Source organism: Camellia sinensis, chromosome 14 (assembly GCF_055761805.1).
Source record: "Camellia sinensis isolate YWXY chromosome 14, ASM5576180v1, whole genome shotgun sequence".
NCBI classification, from domain to species: Eukaryota; Viridiplantae; Streptophyta; class Magnoliopsida; order Ericales; family Theaceae; genus Camellia; species Camellia sinensis.
Window position 1 is genome coordinate 129,482,448 of NC_138974.1, and position 17,967 is coordinate 129,500,414.

Here is a 17,967-nt window from a genome sequence, read left to right on the forward strand (position 1 = left end):
AGAAGAGGACTCTAAAGGTATTACTAATCAAGTTGAGGATCTGAAGCCTAAAGAAGTGCTTTTTAGGTTACAAGGATGGGTTTCAAAGAGTTCGTTTTCCTTCTTTTCTTTAGCTCTTTGCAAATATGCCATACATGCCGAGGCTCCCTACTCTAGCATCACAAGGTTTCTATTAATCAGGAAAAGTAAAAGCAAAATAAGTCACTTCTCTGCAATTAACTGTGATTGTCTTCTCCTTATATTAGCTATAACAAATATAAAAAGAAAGGTAGAAAAGTTCTTGCTTAGATACTCCTTCAGATACCAATCAGAAACGCAAAATTATTGAATTTAAGATGTAATTAGCACAAACCTGTGAAATTTCAGAAACGTATTCCACAAATACAATATCTGACTCCCAAGTGAATGGAAATAGTTCAAGAGTTCATCCCTGGATAAGGAATGGAAAAACTCACTGCTCTGAAAATCAACAAAACCATTCGGCTTCTGTTCAAGGACAAAAAAACAGTATGGATAAACCAAAAAACCATAGAAGTATCAAGATTACAAACAAAACTATGAGCACTTCGCAGCAAAAAATCAAGACCTCAGAATCCATTCGTGACTTGCCAGATGCTTCTGTTGAATGTTCAGCATGTGTAGTCTTCACACCTCCTTGCAGAGAACCAAACCTTGAATCATCCAATCCGGAAGTAAAATCAGTCAAATCAATGGCCTGATTAATTGCGTTGCTAAGTTTTTGTAACTCTTCAAGAAGTATGCCTCGGGCAGTTAATAATGCTCTAACAAGCATGACCTGTTCAGAGAAAAATATACAAAACAGTTGACTCAATACCTACCAATCACACAATTTAACTGTCTTCATTAAGGAAACATCCTAGAGAGAAACAAATTGAATGATAAATAAATAAATAAATGCAATAAAACTCCCTAAGTACCTTTCTAGCCAATTTTGATATGCAAATCACTTGGCTCAACGATGTGGACCATTTAAAAGACTTCACAGAATTTCAAAGAAAAATGAACAGGTGCATAGACTAAATGAAGTGAGACAGAGAGAGAAAAATACTTATACTAATTCATGTTTTGCTACTTAATGCTATGTATAGATATTACAAAAAAGTAAAGTTATTTTACATTAATGATTAATCATGAATTTTCTCACCTCTCAGCCAGATCCAAAGGAGCCTTTGTCAACTTAAGGGATAACATGTAGTCATCTCTTTCATCTCATATGAAATGATATTGAAGGAATGCAAGGAAAATATAAAGGATCACAAATAACTAAATGGGCACAATATAAGACTCAAATAGGCACGTGAAGTAAATAAACAAATGGATACAATAAATGACCCAAATATGCACACAAAGCTCTTTGCTCTTCGTGTATTTACTACAAAGCCATAAAATAAGATGGTAGATTGTCCACATAATCTTCTGAAGTATAGGACTTAAGTGAATCCAAACATTGTAGAGGGTGCTTGTTCAGAACACATTATCTCACCTTTGCATGCATTTCTATCGAATGTAACCAATTCCAATTAAGTGAGATCTTCTGCAAATTACTGAATTATTTTTAAAGCACGGGTAAGCATGGCTTCCCACCAACATGACACAAGGCATTTTACTCCCTTTAGAGCTTCATTTGATGTTCACTTGCAAACAAAGTTTTGGAAGTCAGCCTCTACAAATACAAGGAAAGAAATTTAAATTCCAGATGTCATACGTACGTTTGGTTAATAAATTTAATCATTGTTAGGCAATTATCATTTGCATCTGCATTTTGTTCATCTAGCTTTATTAGATCACGCAAATCGTAGTGCTTACTTCCTCGGTTATGAAAGAGTTTCTCATTTGGCAAACAGCCATGAAATAACCAAACCAAACTAAACCTGGTGTCCCAATCAAGTGGGGTAGGTTACATGAATCCTTTTTTGCCATTTTGCTGTCAAGGGCTATATGATCATTTAAATTTAATAAATTCTTCTTTTTTTTAACCACCACATTATATGTCATTTTAGGCCTTCACTTCCTCCTAATATTTTCATTTATGGTCCTCATATCACTCTTTTTTATCGTTGCATCTGTAGGTTTTCATTATACATAACCAAACTATCTTAATCTATTCTCTCTCAACTTATTTTCAATTGATTCTACTCCTACCATTTTTCAATTATATTCATTTTTTATTTTTTTAATCTTACCATAAATCCATCTATGCATTCTCATCTCAACTACACTCATTGTATGAATGTATTGTTTCTTAGTTGTCCAACATTCTGTCCCACAAAGCATAGTCGGCCTTATAGCTATTCTATAAAATTTCCCAAAAGCACTCCACATAACTAAAGTGAAAAGAAAGGAACTAAAAGGATATTGTAGCATCAAATTGTCATAAAAGTTTCGCTATGCATCTCTTTCATGCATGGCATCAGTGTTCTAGTGTGAGAAACCCTTTAAATTTTCTAGTTTATTACTAAATCCTAAAAATTTTATAACCCACTTTTACAGGTGAACAAGAAAGACTAAAGTGTAACCTATTTAGTTTTTCTTTTTGGCCAAGATTGTAGGATGTTAGTTTATTAGTAAAATTAGATTACAACTAAAGGAGTCGTTGCTGCTTTATCAACTCCAACCCCTAACCTTCCCCTCATCACAAGGTGTGGCTATACAACCACTAGAATACTACCCATATCCAAGGTTGTTAAAATCGAGAGCCTAAATAGGATTGGTGAGAGGGTCTCGTGGATCGGATCGAGAATCATAAGATCCTACTTTCTATTGAAAAAAAAAGAAGATAAAAATACAAATTAAAATGATACATATTTAAAATAAGATGAAAAATCACAAAATTTACGATCCTACCTATGATCCTCTACGATCCCATACAATCCTACTTACGATCCTATTATAACATCGATCCTACAACGATCTGGATCGTTTTAGCAATATAGGATTGTACGATCTTACGATCCAGATCTCGATTTTAATAAACATGCCTATATTACTCCACAAATACTCACCGATACGTGTTTGATACTTACTAAACATATCTAACATTTACTATTAATTTTCTTTAATTTTGAGAAATATAGGATACTTTTCGGATACTCTAGGTCATGTGTCCGCACTAGTATAAAACTGAGATTGTAATAATTTTTGCATAGTATTAAAGAATAATTATTATTACAAATACAATAGAAGTTTTTCAAACACTTTTCTTAATTCTTACATAAGAAGAAAATAGTGAGATTAGATTTGTCCTATATCGATATCCATACTTTGTACAAAGTAACGATAAATGAAAAATATAATGACAAATCATATTTCAACAATTATTAAACAAGTAAACTTGCATATAACACTTTTAAGTGTAAAAGGAAAAAAACACAAGGGCAATATAACATTTTAGACTTGATATTGAAATGAAATGTTTATAGGACCGACTAGAGAAAAAAAAGAGTAAACTATCTTAAACTAATACCTAATTCCTAAAGAATGATTCTCACTATTCTCTGTGCAATACTAAAAATTATAATTTTTATCCTACTTTTTTAGAATTTTTTTCTTTTTCCCTCTCTATTTGTATCGTATCATAGTTGTATCTCATAACCATATCTATGCTTCATGGTGTATATCGGGGGAATATGGAAATAAACAACACCCTCTAATCAAAAAGCAGCTGAGATGGATCCTAAAAGGGTGCCTAACATGTTTTTGTAAAAAAATCATGATAACCGCACACCCCTTTTTTTTAAATTATCCCATGTTTGGTTCAATTTTGTGGCCTAGGATAACTTATCCAGTTGGCCCTCCCACATGCGGGATTATTTTGCAATAACACGTTGCAAAATGAACACTCGGGATAACTTATCCCACCTAATCCTATCCACAAATCAAACATGCCCAACAACTTTGATCAACTAGAACATTCTAGACTTAACAAAGAACATCATGTAACACCTAAATAATAATATTTGACCTATAATATAACCCATGAGAGAACCTTGTAGCAAGGTTGATTAATTTGCAAAATTACCAATTATACATGTCCATTCTCCCTTATGAAATACATGATAGACTTAAACCGACCCTAGATAAGTTAATAAAGCATCCAAAGTGAGCTCTCTGTGAAATTTCATATTTTCCCCACATTTTATTTCCATGCTTTGTATCATTTTAGTTTTTTTTTTTAAATGTACCCTCGCAAGTTTTGTCCTTGCCTAAACCACCAAACCAACAATAAATAGCATTATCCCAAAAAAATCTTAAGTTATCCTACATCATGTACTCCGCTTGAAACAACCACAATAACCTCGCACTGTTTCCTATTGTTGATAACAGTTAGCTAGTTTTACCAAATCACAAACAAGATCACAAGTAAGTTGGTATCCTATTAAAGGTTTTTAAATAGCGAAAGCAGGAGATGAATCGGTATTAGTTGTGGTGTAGTGGTATCAGGAGTACCGGTTGATACGTATTGGGAATCAAGTGACACAATCATGAATTTTTTAAAATATCAACTAAAAAACGAAAAACAAAACAAAACAAAGAGAAAAAAAAAAAAAAAAAAAAAAAAAAAAAAAGAGCTTTATAGCAACCAAATAGTTCATATTGGTTGTGAACCAGGTTGTGAATCAGAATGCGTATTGTGAATCATCCTCCATTATGCAAGCGATTTTCATTTTCATTGGTCTAATCTAGATGTATCAGCATCAAGAGACCAAAAAACCGATACGCGTTGGCCGATACTTTAAATATCAACCGACATTTAAAACCATGATCCTATTCAATTATACACTACATATATCATACAAATTCATCAAGCTAGTGTAAGATTTCTGAATATTTTCTGTATATTCAATTGTGTATGATACAAATAGTACAACCGATATATATAGTAATCCTAGACCTAATCTAAAATAAGAAATAAGAATAACCCTTTACAATAAATCTAACATACACACAATCAAACTAAAATATACAATCAATCTAATATATTTCCATAATTAATATAATATACTCACACCTCTGCTCAAACTCAAGATGTTTTAACAGAAAATACTAAGAATTTGCCAAAAAGAAACTGAAATCGAGCAATGGTGTGAGCCTCAGTAAAGAAATCAGCAAGTTGCAATGCCGAAGAGACGAAAGGAAGTGAGATGGAATCGGACTGCAGATATTGACAAACAAAATGACAATCAATCTCAATGTGCTTTGTCCGCTCATGGAAGACTGTGTTATGGGCAATCTGAATAGCGCTGTGGTTGTCACAATAAAGAGAGGTCAAACAAGACTGAGGGACACCCAAATCAGTCAAGAAACAAAAAAAACAGCACTGGCATGAGTCATAGCACGATACTCAACCTCAGTAGTGGAACGCGCAACAATAGTCTATTTCTTGCCCTTCCAAGAAATCAAATCACCAAGAAACATGCAGAAGCTAAAAGTGGACTTGCGATCAGTGATATCACTAGCCCAATCGGAATCAGTATAAGCCACCAAGTCTAAAGAGAAAATAGAAGACAATAGTAAACCCTGAAATATAATACTCCAAAGATAGCAAAGAATCTGAACCAAAGTAGCCCAATATGTACAACGAGAAGCAAAAACGTACTAACTAACCACATGAACAACATAAGCAAGATCAGGGCAAGTAACCGTCAAATAGACTAAGCAACTCACGAACTAGGATCAGGCACAGAAACACCATCAGTAGTGTTAAGTTTCACATTAAGCCCAATGGGGGTATCAATAATCTTAGTGTCAATAAAACTAACACTATGAATAACTTTATTAGCATACTTGGCCTGAGACAGAAAATAGCCCTTAGGAGAAGAAACCACCTCAATACCAAAAAAGTACCGCAAGGGATCCAAATCCTTCATTTTGAAGGTACGGAAAAGAGGTTGACCTCAAAGATAGCAACAGAATCAAAGCCAATAATAATCATATCATTCACTTACAGTAATAAGCAACAAAACAAGCAAGGTGTGGAGGAGAAACAAAGCAGAGCCCTAAGCAAAAGGATGAAACTCAAACTCAACAACAACAGTCTGAAAACGACCATACCAAGCACAAGGAGATTGCTTCAGACCATATAAAACACGCCGAAGACGACAAACCTGCCCATAAGAATGGTTAAGGCCAGGGGGAGGACGCATGTAAACCTTCTCAGCAAGATGACCATTAAGAAAGCATTCTTAACATCTATCTGATAAAGAGGCCAATGACGAACAACAGCGACAGATATCAAAGTACAGACATTAGTCATCTTAACAACAGGGGCAAAGGTCTCCTCATAATCAATACCATAATCTTGTGAAAACCCTTGGCAACCAAATAAGCCTTGTAGCGCTCAAGAGAACCATCAGAATGAGTCTCAACTTTGTAGACCCATTTGCAACCAACCAGATTCTTACCAGCAGGCAAAGGAACCAACTCTCAAGTACTAATTTTCTGCAAAGCAGACAACTCTTCCTCCATAGTTTGAATCCAATGAGTACCCTGACAGGCCTCCTTGTAAAATTGAGGTTCTAAAAAAGAGTGAATAGCAGACAAAAACGTACAGTATAAAAGAAAAAAAAACATGTTTTAGCAAAACTAAGTTTGACTACCTATTTACGGATACGGTTAGCAAGATCAGAGTCGTTAGAAGCAGGAGGATCAGTAGCAGAGGCAGAGACAACTGGTAGAGAGAGAGCCTTGCGACGAAAATAGACTAACATTGGAAGAGGAGGAGGAGAAGGAGCGGGAGCAGGCAGGAAAGGAGGAGGAGAGAATGGAACAGACTCATGGGGGTCAGTGAAGAGGAACTCATTAGGAAGGGTGCTACATGGAGAAAAAGGTATAAGCTCATGGGGAACAGTAGAGATGTACTCATCAGAAGGGAGCTCGGGAGGAACCTCAGAAGGAAATGGATCAATATAAATCAAATCCTCTTTGGAAACTAGGGCCATGAGAGGAGGAAGCTGAAAGTAAGGTAGATGTTCGAAAAAGGCAGCATGGCGGGAGACATAAAGGCAATGGGAAACAGGGTCATAACAACGATAACCTTTCTGAGTGAGACTGCAACCCAAAAAGGCACATAGGATAGACCGGGCACTAAGTTTGGCCCTATCTTTATAGGGTAAAATGACAAAATAAGCAGACCCCTATGTTACACGAACTCGGGTACGAGTATTGGGTGCGGATGCATATCTAGGGGTCAGACACTTCAAAATTAAAAATTGAAGATACGTGGATATAGATCCAAATTTCAATACGGGGAACAGGGATACGTTAAATATTTTTTTAAAAAAAATATATATTTATATGAAGATGAATTCAAAAAATTAAGCAATAACAGATTTTGTTAAAAAAATAACAAATAAAATATATATAACAAATAAAAATTATATAAATTACTTTAGATATAAAATAAATTATATTATATATGATAAAATAAATTATTTTTATTTTAGATATAAAAATCATATTATTTATAATATATTATATTATTCATGATATATTATATTATTCAATTTTTTATAAGTGAATATATTATATAATATGAATAATATTATATATTATTATATTAATGTAATTTATATTATGTAATATAAATGTAATCATAAGGATAAGAAAAGAGAATAGAAAGATGAAAATGAGAAGTCAAAGATGAGAAAAGAGAACAGAGAGAAGACAGAGAAGGGAGATCGAGCGAAAGTTCTTTCTTGCTTTCGTCTCTCGATTGAGCGAAGTTATCAATGTCTTCTCTCTCGTCTCGCGAGGTCGGCGACCAATGTCTTCTCTTGTCCAGCGACCAGAGGGATCGAAGTCGGTGACCAATGTCTTGCCCTTTTGAACGGCAACCAGGTTCGTTCTTGCTCTCTCCTCTTTCATTTCTTTTGCCGCCGTTTGTAAAGAGCCGTGTCCGAGAGAGAAAAGGAGAATCCGACACAGATCCCACACCCGCACCCATGTCGTGTCGACACAGGTATTTCAACCCAAAGTGCCGAGTCCGTGCAACATAGGCAGACCTAAACACACGAAGGAGGAAGTAATTAGGAAGTTGAGAAAACAGAACTTCATAAAGAGACCGACCAAAAAAAGGGGGGGTAGGCATACGGTTGCAAAGAAAAGCAGCAATAAGAACTGTCTAACCCCAAAAGGGAGCTAAAACGGAGGCAAAGAGAAAGAGAGACCAAGCTATCTCAAGGAGATGACGGTGTTTATGCTCAGCTCGACCAATTTGGGCAAGTGTATCAGTACAGGAAGTTTGGTGAATCGTACCCAAATTAGCCAAAAATTCACAGGACTCAGTTTTAAATCATTCCCCGCCCAAGTCAAACCGCAACAATTTAATAACAGACTCAAACTGTGTAGTGACCATAAACTGAAAAGTACAGTATATATGGTGAAATCAGACTTATGAGTCATAAGTGTAACGAGTGCAGTCATCAACAAATGAAACATAATATGCAAAACTCCCTTTAGTGAGAACAGGGAGGAGGACCCCAGACAACAGTATGAACTAAAAAAAACGGTATATCAAATATAGAGGTACTTTTACAAAAAAGTAAGGCTATCATTTTGACAAGTTTACGCCATGGACACTCGGTAAGTGGACTAGGAGAAATTTTACCCAATATACCTGACTAAGCTAAAGACCGTAAACGGCCAACAGACAAATGCCCTAATCTAGAATGACACAAATAGAAAGGACTTGACAAAGAATCTAACTAAAAAGAGGAAAAAGCAGTCCGAGAGGTAGTCATAGACAGACATAGGCTCTCCACCATATAGAGGTCTCCAACTCTATGACCAGTCCCAATCTACTGCTTTGACATCCGATCCTGCACAGAACAGATAGAAGAAGAAAAGATAACATCAAAACCGGAAGTATCAAGCTAATTGATTGATAATAAACTAACAGATAACTAAGGAACATAAAGAACAGATGGAATAGAAATAGCAAACATAGTAGACGGTAAGACAGACCCAATAGATATAACAGACATACCAGACCCATTAGCAGCATTAACACTAATAGAAAAAGGAGGGAGAGTACAATTTTGAAGTAAGGAGAGATAAGAGAGTCATGTGATGAGAGGCGCTAAAGTAAAAAATCTAGACAGACAAGGAGATACTTGAAGAAGACCCAAGCAAACCTGAATGAAGAGAGGAAGTAATAAAAGTAGATGGGGATGGTTGGGAGGTAGACAGTATATGTTGAAACTGACTAATTTGAGCACTCAAGGAAGCCAAGTCAGGATCAAGAGCCAGAGCAAATGCAATACAAGTAGCGAGAGGAGCGCGAAATTGATTCTAAGATTGCTGAAAAGACGAGGCAGGCAAACGTCCCTTCTTGGGACAGTGGTACTTCTAATGGCCCCTCTGGTGGCAGAAGGCACACTCATCAACAGCCAGAGACATCGTAATAACCAGAATACTAAGGGGTTCAAGTGTAATAAACCCTAAATAGAACAAAATAACCAAATCAGGAGTCGAAGGGTAATAACCAAAAATCTTGGGGGTTTAAGTGTAGTAAACCCAAAATAGACCAAAGTAACCAAATCCAGATCAGATGACCCGACAAACCAGATTACCAAACGAACCAGTCAAACAAGAGAGACAGAGAGGGAGCAGACCTTGTAAAGAGAGAGATAGCAAGATCGTGAGAACCAGATGGAGATGACCTAGATTTTCGCAAATCAAATGATCACGATCGATGGCCATGACTCAAACTCAGATAGGTTGCGATCGATGGGCCACTACTTCAAACTCATATGGGTCACGATGAACATAGATGGGTCGACAACCAAAGAAACAAAGAGAGATGATCTGGGTCCTCGAAGCAGATGGGTTGCATGATCCTATCGAAGCAGAGATTGGACTTGATGTTGACCAAAGAACTCGATCGTGTCCAGAGACAAAGTCAAACCAGAACCAAAAATCAACCTCGTGAGCCAGAATTTGAGTTCGACGAACCAGAGGAGATTGGTCAATCACGAATCAGGAGTTCCGAACCAGGTGGGATGGGTAGCGATTCTGGTGCTCGAGGGGTTGTGATTTCAACGAAGGCAGATTTTGAACCAGATGAAACTTTGAATGAAGAAGGAACTTCGATCAATCAGAAGCCAGAATGAACGATAGCTCTAATACCATGTAAGATTTCTGAATGTTTTCTGTATATTCAATTTTGTATGATACAAAGAGTACAACCGATATATATAGTAATCCTAAACGTAATCTAAAATAGGAAATAAGAAAAACCTTATACAATTAATCTAATATCCACACAATCAAACTAAAATATACAATCAATCTGATATATTTCCATAATTAACATAATATACGCACAACTAGAACATAGACTAACACTTTCTTCACATATCACAAAGAAGCTTTGATCTCATATTAGTTGCATTGCACCCACTATAAAATCAACGTAAATGTGCTAAAGGTTCAAACCACATATGATGTATAAAATATGAGAAGAGAGCCTTCAAAGCTGATTATAATCATCAGTTAATGCTTAGAAAGGTCCAGTAAAACTCAAGATTTGGGTTGAGTGTAATGGAGAAGGCTTTTCAGTTTATATTTACGCAAGCACAAATTTTTTATGTTGTTTAGGGCTATGAAGAGTGCCTGAACTCTAACATTAGTAGGTATTGTAATTTTAGGGTGATAGTATAGAGCGTTTAGAGGAAATAATTACACGAGAATGCTTTAGCAAAAGAACTAGAGTTTTTTCTTTTTTTACTGAATTAAAAAGAAATTTGTTTGCAAAAATTGAAAGAGAAATCAAACACCCAGAGAACTGTAAAAATCAATAATCAGTGGCAAACGCAGGAATTTTAGGAAGGGGGGGCCTGTATGCATTTAAAATTGGCTAATAGAATTGTACTTATTTTATTTGTAGCGAAAATATTGTACATAAATTATGCTAAAAGATATGTTTTTATACGTTTAAAATTTTAAAAAATGACATTCAATTTGCAAAACGTAAGGTTATCATTATGAACATAATTTACATGTTTGCCATGCCACATCATTTTAAAAGCAAACTCTATATAAAAATTCTTGTGATATATCATACTCTTTGTATAAAACATAATGTTAGTTTGAATCTTTACATATAAAAATTTAGAAATAATTACTGTACACACCCTTGGATGGTAAAGTTTATAACATCATACTTTAATATTTACAAAGTTTATCATTAATTTGTAAACAATTTTTAAAATATACACTGACATGTGAATTCCTTTAAAAAAAAAAAACAAGCGTAGACCATAGGCATCTTTACTTCTAGTTATTAGATTTATGAAAAGGAGCGGGGAAAAAATAGTAACAATAATTTTTACCATTTATTTGGTTCATAACCACCATCACTACATATAATAATCAAACATCACTATATTTATTTATAACCAAAAACAACCATGAATCATAACTAAACATCCCTAATTTTATAAAATATAATGAGACTTGAAATTTTTGGCAAGGGCCACCCTTCGCAATTTCAAAGAAAGAAACCAAAGCACCATTTATTAATAGGCAATTTTCCAGAAATTTGTAGGGGCCACAGCACCCCACAACCCCCCCCCCCTCCCCCCACGGGTCTGCCACTATCAATAACGTAATCTTTTACACAAACACACATGTTGCTTTACATATCCTAGTTACAGTCTTATTTATCAAAAATACATATATATATATATATATATATCCTAGTTACAGTCTCCCATCCCATCAACTTCTTATTTGGGAAATTAGACAAACCTAGAAAACCATGAAACTCATCAACAGGCCCATGGGAAGACATGCTTCCTAAATTAAGCTTCCACAACATGTTTTTTCTAACACAAGAAATGCGCACAACATAAACAAAAAGTTGCATTGTATAGGTAGTTATCCCAGTCAACCAACTATTTACAATTTTCTTTTTTCCTTTTTTTATATAGTTGACGGGATTCAAACACTGATGTCTGCTCCACAATAGCTCCCATATCATCAGTGGGTCCAATAGCTCCAATTTTTTTTTTTTTTGGTTTTACAAAAAAATTACTTCAACAAGGTAAAGATGGAGCAAAAAACTAGTCTTGATTAAAATTCACTACAAAATAAAAGGGCATATATAAAATGATGAATTTGGCAAAAAGAATAAGGCAAAAAAAATTTGCTAGAAGCCAAATTTTGGCAATAAAAATACATATGGCAATGATGGAGTAAATATGCCAGGGCCCAAGTATTGTCAATTGAAATGCAATCAAACTTCTACCAATGCAGTGAAGAGAAATCGCCAACGGAAAATACATAAGCCGGATGGAGAAATATTGACTGCCAGGTAGAGGAACAAATCAATGATCAAATAGTATTCCACATGAAGCACATACTTGCTTTGACTTGTCATAATTTTCATCAACAACATCTTTAACAGCAGAAGAGTCACTGAAAAGAATCCAATTAATCAAGTTACTTCAAAAAAGTCACAGTCTACACCTAGTTGAAGAAATCAAACTAATAGTATTAAATATTAATACAACTATAGTGTTCTAGATTACAGGAACGTAACCTTGACTCATTTATTCAATTTAAGAAACTGGAATCTGCAACAAACCTGGGTACCTTCGGTGGCACAGAATGAACTCCACCCTTCAGCAGGGTGATGTGTACGGTAATATCAACAAGCACAGCATGAAAAGTATCAAAATGGACAGGGCAATATGAATGCAGTCCTAGAAGAGCTTTAGGAGGAATTCGAAATTCATGGACTGAAGCAGAGCATACATCCAGAGAAGACTGCAAACCAAACCTGCAGATAGTGTATTCAAACAGCGATTTGGATTTAAAATGGCTATCTGATTCCACTTTGCATGTTACAAAGCATGACTAGAAAGAAAAATAATGTTTCATCTATCATCATTCAACACTGAAAATAGAGAGAGAGAGAGAGAATCAGGTGAACTAACCCATTCTCCAATACAGGGGCATACATAAGCTCAAATTTCAAAATGACAGCAGATGTGGATGGACCCTGCTAATTTAATGCTATATCAGTTGCCAAGATAAAATAAATAATTAAAAAAACAGAAGAAAAAGAACAGAAGATTTGAAGGAAAAAATGAGCACACAAAGAAGGTAGACATGTACAGAGAATAAATAAAGGTATTCTCTAGAGAACCTATATCCATTGAAGGTCAAAGACACTAAAAGCTATATCCAAGTTTCTTGTCTCCTTGGCCAAAAGCTTCTCATAAAAATGTGGAAGGGAATAACACTAGTGCCATCATATGGGCCTAGGTGGCCCATGCAAATATAGACACCTTTACCAAAAGATTATGATTATCGCCCTGCTGCCTTGCTCTTGGAGGAGATCACTCATTTTGGTACACTTTATTTGCTCTTTAATATTGTTCGTTTTTTGAACAAATGCAAGGAGACTAATACCTCATATTGACCCAGAGATAAGTTGAATGAGATCATGACAGATAGAAGAACGTCCTGCCTTGCATATTTGATTTTGAAAGGCGGTGTAAAGAAACTGTGATCTGTGTCATTAATCCTCCACACTCCATATACATCATCAGAACCCAAATCAGGAGCTGCATCTCAATGAAAGATTATCTTAGCTGTCGTTTCATCCAGAAGAAATATCAATTAAAGGCTACAAGGCCCTTGAATAATTAAAATATATCTTAGGTCAAAAAATAAAATAAAAAAGACATCTATAGCAGAACCAAGACAAAAGGCAAAATGTTACAACAATAAATAAAATAAAATAAAATAAAAAGCAAGTCACTACTTTTATAGAGCTTAAGTGATCAAAACACATAGCCAAAGAGGGACCAAGAGTGAGGAAGCATGTTGTGAGAGCAAGAGCCAGAGAGCATCCACCTACAAAATATGCAAAACTAGTAGCACCTATATGTATTGAACAAAATATTGGCAAACATTATGATGCACAGATCGATTTATTGACTATCGCAAGCTAAACAATAAGATATTTTGTTAAGAATTCTGACTGACAAAATGCATAGACATCAAGAATTTCAAAACATTTAGATCGGTTTATCATGACATTACACACTATCGTTCTGTTTTGCAGACAAACTCACCCAGCAATTCATAACTATTCGAAGAAACATCCATATGTACATATCTGAAAATTGATTTATTTTATTTTTAATTTTAAATACTTTGATAGATCCATTTGAAATTATTTATGCTTTTTAAAAAATTTCACAAATCACTAGTCCCTGAATGAGACATCTCTCTCTCTCTCTCTTAATAGTTTTTTGATGAAAAACTTCACTGAATTCCAGATGTATAATAATTATATTACCTTATGTGTAATTTACATGAAACATTTCATCAAGTTATTAAAATTACTGCTTGAAATCTTTTGCTTTTTTTGCATTAAATCTACAAAAATTTTAAAAAATAAATAAAAATAAACTATTTTATAACATATATCTTATCAGTCAAGGAGCTCATTTTTATCTTGGCACAGGAGTTGTACACAGGACAGGAAAACTATAAATAGGCTTGGAAGTAACACCACTATTTTGATGTGATGCTTGTGGAATGAAATAGACAAGAGAGCTTTTGAAGGAGCAGAGAGATTGATTCTGTGCTAGAAAAAAGCATTGTTAGTCTCCATGTTTTTTTGGCTAAGGAAAACTTTTCCTTCTATCTTCTTTTGTTGACTTTTCAGGAGAGTTGTATATCCCCATACATATATAGGTGATTTTTGTTTTATTTTTGACACCGCATATACCATGCATACAAGGCTGCAGTCCCTTTGATGCATTTTTAAATGAATAATTATCTTTACTTATCAATATAAATATAAATATATATATATATATATATCTTACAAGTTACAATACAAAAAAATGCATTTTTAAATGCTTAAGTTAGTGTGCTATTGTAATTGATACAAGATAGGACATAGTGGGACTATAATTGTTATAATTAATCTAACTAGAGTTATCATTCTCTCTCTCTCTCTCTCTCTCTCTCTCTCTCTCATAGGGAGAGTAAGGGTAGAATCCAATCCCATTATCCAAATTAGCATCAAAACTTGAAATTTTCATTAAGTTTTCAAAGTGGCCAATATGTCATGACAAATTTATAGGTGCAGATCTGTTGACGAGAGTAGATACGAATTATAGATATGTGTAGATGTCAGGAACATTACACCAAACCAAAATAAAGAAGGCATTAGTTCCCTTGTCAACAGCAATTTCCACATAACACAATGTCCTAATTGGATAAGAAAAATAGATGGATTATCCTTTAAATTACCAGCTAATAGCAATACCAAATAGCAAACCAAAAACATATACAATTCCCGATATAAGATATGCCTTTGTATGAATGAAAGACCAACACATTTGAGCAATAAGCACTTTGATCAAACACTAGGGCCATGTTTGTTTTGACAGACTGGATTAGCTTGGATTAGCATTCTCATGACTAATAATCCTAGAACTATGAATCCTTTGGATTGTATATCCTATCCAATGGTTGGTTTGAGTTAGGATTATAAGGAGAGACTAGTAGTCCATACTTTGGCTTAGCCTTCCAATTTATATGTCACCCCTCAGTGGGATTAAATAGTCTATCATATGTGGATATATCCAGATGGATTGGTAGTCCGTACTTCAATTATTTAACCAAACATGAGATTACTAATTTTATTCAACTATTAGTCCAATCACAGCTCATGTCTATCCAAACAAACATGGTCTAAATGGTTTTATTTATCCAAAACCCAACAAAGGGGTTTGGTGAGAAAAAGAAATCCAATCACTTGAGAGTGTGTATGTATGTATGTAAAGACTTCAAATTGGGAAGTAAATAAATAAAAATGACATACCTTCGTATTGAACCACTCTAGCTGGCGTTCCGAGACAAGTGTCGTCACCGTCCTCCCGTCTCATTGTAATCTTAATCTGATACCATCTACAACGCACATAAAATTAAAAAAATCATAAAGAAATGATCAAATAGAAAGAGAAATGGATATAGAAGAAGAAGAAGAAGAAGAAGAAGTAATAGAAGCATACATACCCTTGTTGGAAAAGGTCGAGATTATGAAAGCGATGAATGAAGATGGCAATCTCGTGAACAGCCTCTAGCATTGGCTGGTTAGGCTGCTTGTCTGCTAATGGTGATGGTGGTGGCAAGGAGAGAAGCTTGGCAGCAGCATGAGGTAACCTCTTGGGGTGGTTGGAAGAAGAAGACGATGAATTTCTATTGGAATTGAGGCCAATGATCCATCTGAGACCCCGTAGTAACATCACCTCTTCTTCCCCAACACTAGCATCCCTCTGATTCTGATTCTGACGATGATTCTGAAGATGATCAAAAACCCTAGATTTGGTTTTTGACTGGAACTGTTTGTTTGTTTGTATATGGGGCAAGACAGACGGGCTTTTGTTGGCGTCGTCCGTCGTTGTCCTGTCTGTCTGCAACAAAAACCTCAAGGTAACAATGAATGCGAGTTTGGCTACCAGTCGGGTTCAAACGGCGTCGTTTGGGCTTTGGGATTTGGGGATTTTTGCGTGCTAAACCCTCGTATCGTATGTTTTTCTTCCCTCCAAAAAAAAAAAAAAAAAAACACAAAAAAACAAAAAAAAAAAAACTTGTGCAGTATGTTTTTCTAATAATATAAAAAAATATATGATTTTTATTGATAAATTTTATTTAGAAGTGTTCTAACTTAATAAGTCCATTCACAAAAATTATAACTCATATATTTATACTTTTATTTCATGAGGTTCTTTTTTTCTGATTTGTATTGTTTGTTGGACTATTATACCATTATGTCTATTGTCCATATGTATTACATGGAAAAATAATATATACATTTCCTTTTTATTGTTACATTTATTTTGATAGTTACCATCATTCACATTTTTTTTTTTATCAATTTCATTAACATTTGTGGTAATGTTTTATTGTGTTAGGGTTTCGAAACTCTCTATTTGCTAGAGTTTAGAAACTCTAGTTTACATATGGTGGTGAAATAATATTATATTCCTCCATTGTTGCGGTAAAACTTTATGTTCCTCCATTGTCACTTTGCGTTCGAAGTTCTATATTCATCCATTGTTACTCTGTGTTCGAAACTCTATGTTTTTCCATTGTTGTAAGTCGAAACTCTTTTTATGTCGAATCAATTTTGTTACAAACATATTTTTTAAGGTGAGTTTAGTTTGATTTAGATTACTAGAATGGTAAAATTGCATAAATTGTTAATAATAGTGATAATGATAAAGATGATGATAAAAATGAAGATGTGGTTGATATTTTTTTGTTTTTAGAGTGATTGAGTTTTTGTTGGATTTTTAATTCTATTACTGCTATTATTTCTATTTTTTTGTTAATTAGTGTGAATATTCACATTTCACATTTGAAAGTCTGCTAAATAAGTGTTGGAATATAAATATGGATATAATTATATATTTCGCAAGATGTGAATATTCACATATTATTAGTTATTTGTTACTATACTTGTTGTTTGAACAATCTTTTTTTTTTTTGTTACCATTAAACAATTGAAATAGTCATTTTTATTAATTTCAATTTTGTTTTATGTTGCAGTGTGAATATTCACATTGGTATGAATTTAGTTTTTCTAAGGTTAGTTGTATGTTAATTGTAAATTGTAAACATTTATATTGTATTTTGGTATGAGTATTTTTTTGAATTTTGAATTTTGAATTTTTTTCAAAAGTTAGTTGTATTTTGTTTTTTTTTTTTTTACTATACTTGTTGGTTGAATAATAATATTTGTTACCATTGAACAATTAAAATAGTCGATTTTCACTTTTTTCAATTTTATTTTATATTTTCACGTTGCAGTGTGAATGTTCACGTTGGTATAAATTTATTTTTTTAAAAAAACTAGTTGTATATTAATTGTAAATTGTGAACATTTACATTGTATATTGGTATAAGTTTTATTTT

At 34.1% G+C, this 17,967-nt stretch overlaps 1 protein-coding gene across 12 annotated transcripts in view; it reads right to left on the reverse strand.

Annotated features, from left to right (window-relative positions):
• Positions 1 to 16,515, reverse strand: part of LOC114299069 (uncharacterized) — a 31,175-nt gene extending 14,660 nt beyond the window's left edge. For 5 of the 12 annotated variants that reach the window (XR_014350016.1, XR_014350015.1, XM_082904129.1 and 2 more), the window contains exons 1-8: positions 16,066 to 16,484; positions 15,872 to 15,957; positions 13,438 to 13,592; positions 12,960 to 13,024; positions 12,608 to 12,802; positions 12,384 to 12,438; positions 587 to 796; positions 353 to 486 (exon numbers count right to left, since the gene is read on the reverse strand). Coding sequence is in view for 10 of the 12 variants with exons in the window: in XM_082904129.1 (XP_082760255.1) it covers positions 353 to 486; positions 587 to 796; positions 12,384 to 12,438; positions 12,608 to 12,802; positions 12,960 to 13,024; positions 13,438 to 13,592; positions 15,872 to 15,957; positions 16,066 to 16,295 (1,130 nt within the window). In the remaining 2 variants the exon portion in view is untranslated. Of the gene's footprint in view, positions 1 to 352; positions 487 to 586; positions 797 to 12,383; positions 12,439 to 12,607; positions 12,803 to 12,959; positions 13,025 to 13,437; positions 13,885 to 15,871; positions 15,958 to 16,065 lie in introns of all 12 variants that reach the window. The other 7 variants (XM_082904128.1, XM_082904126.1, XM_082904125.1 and 4 more) reach the window with 5 other exon arrangements.
• Between the last annotated feature and the right edge of the window lie 1,452 nt (positions 16,516 to 17,967).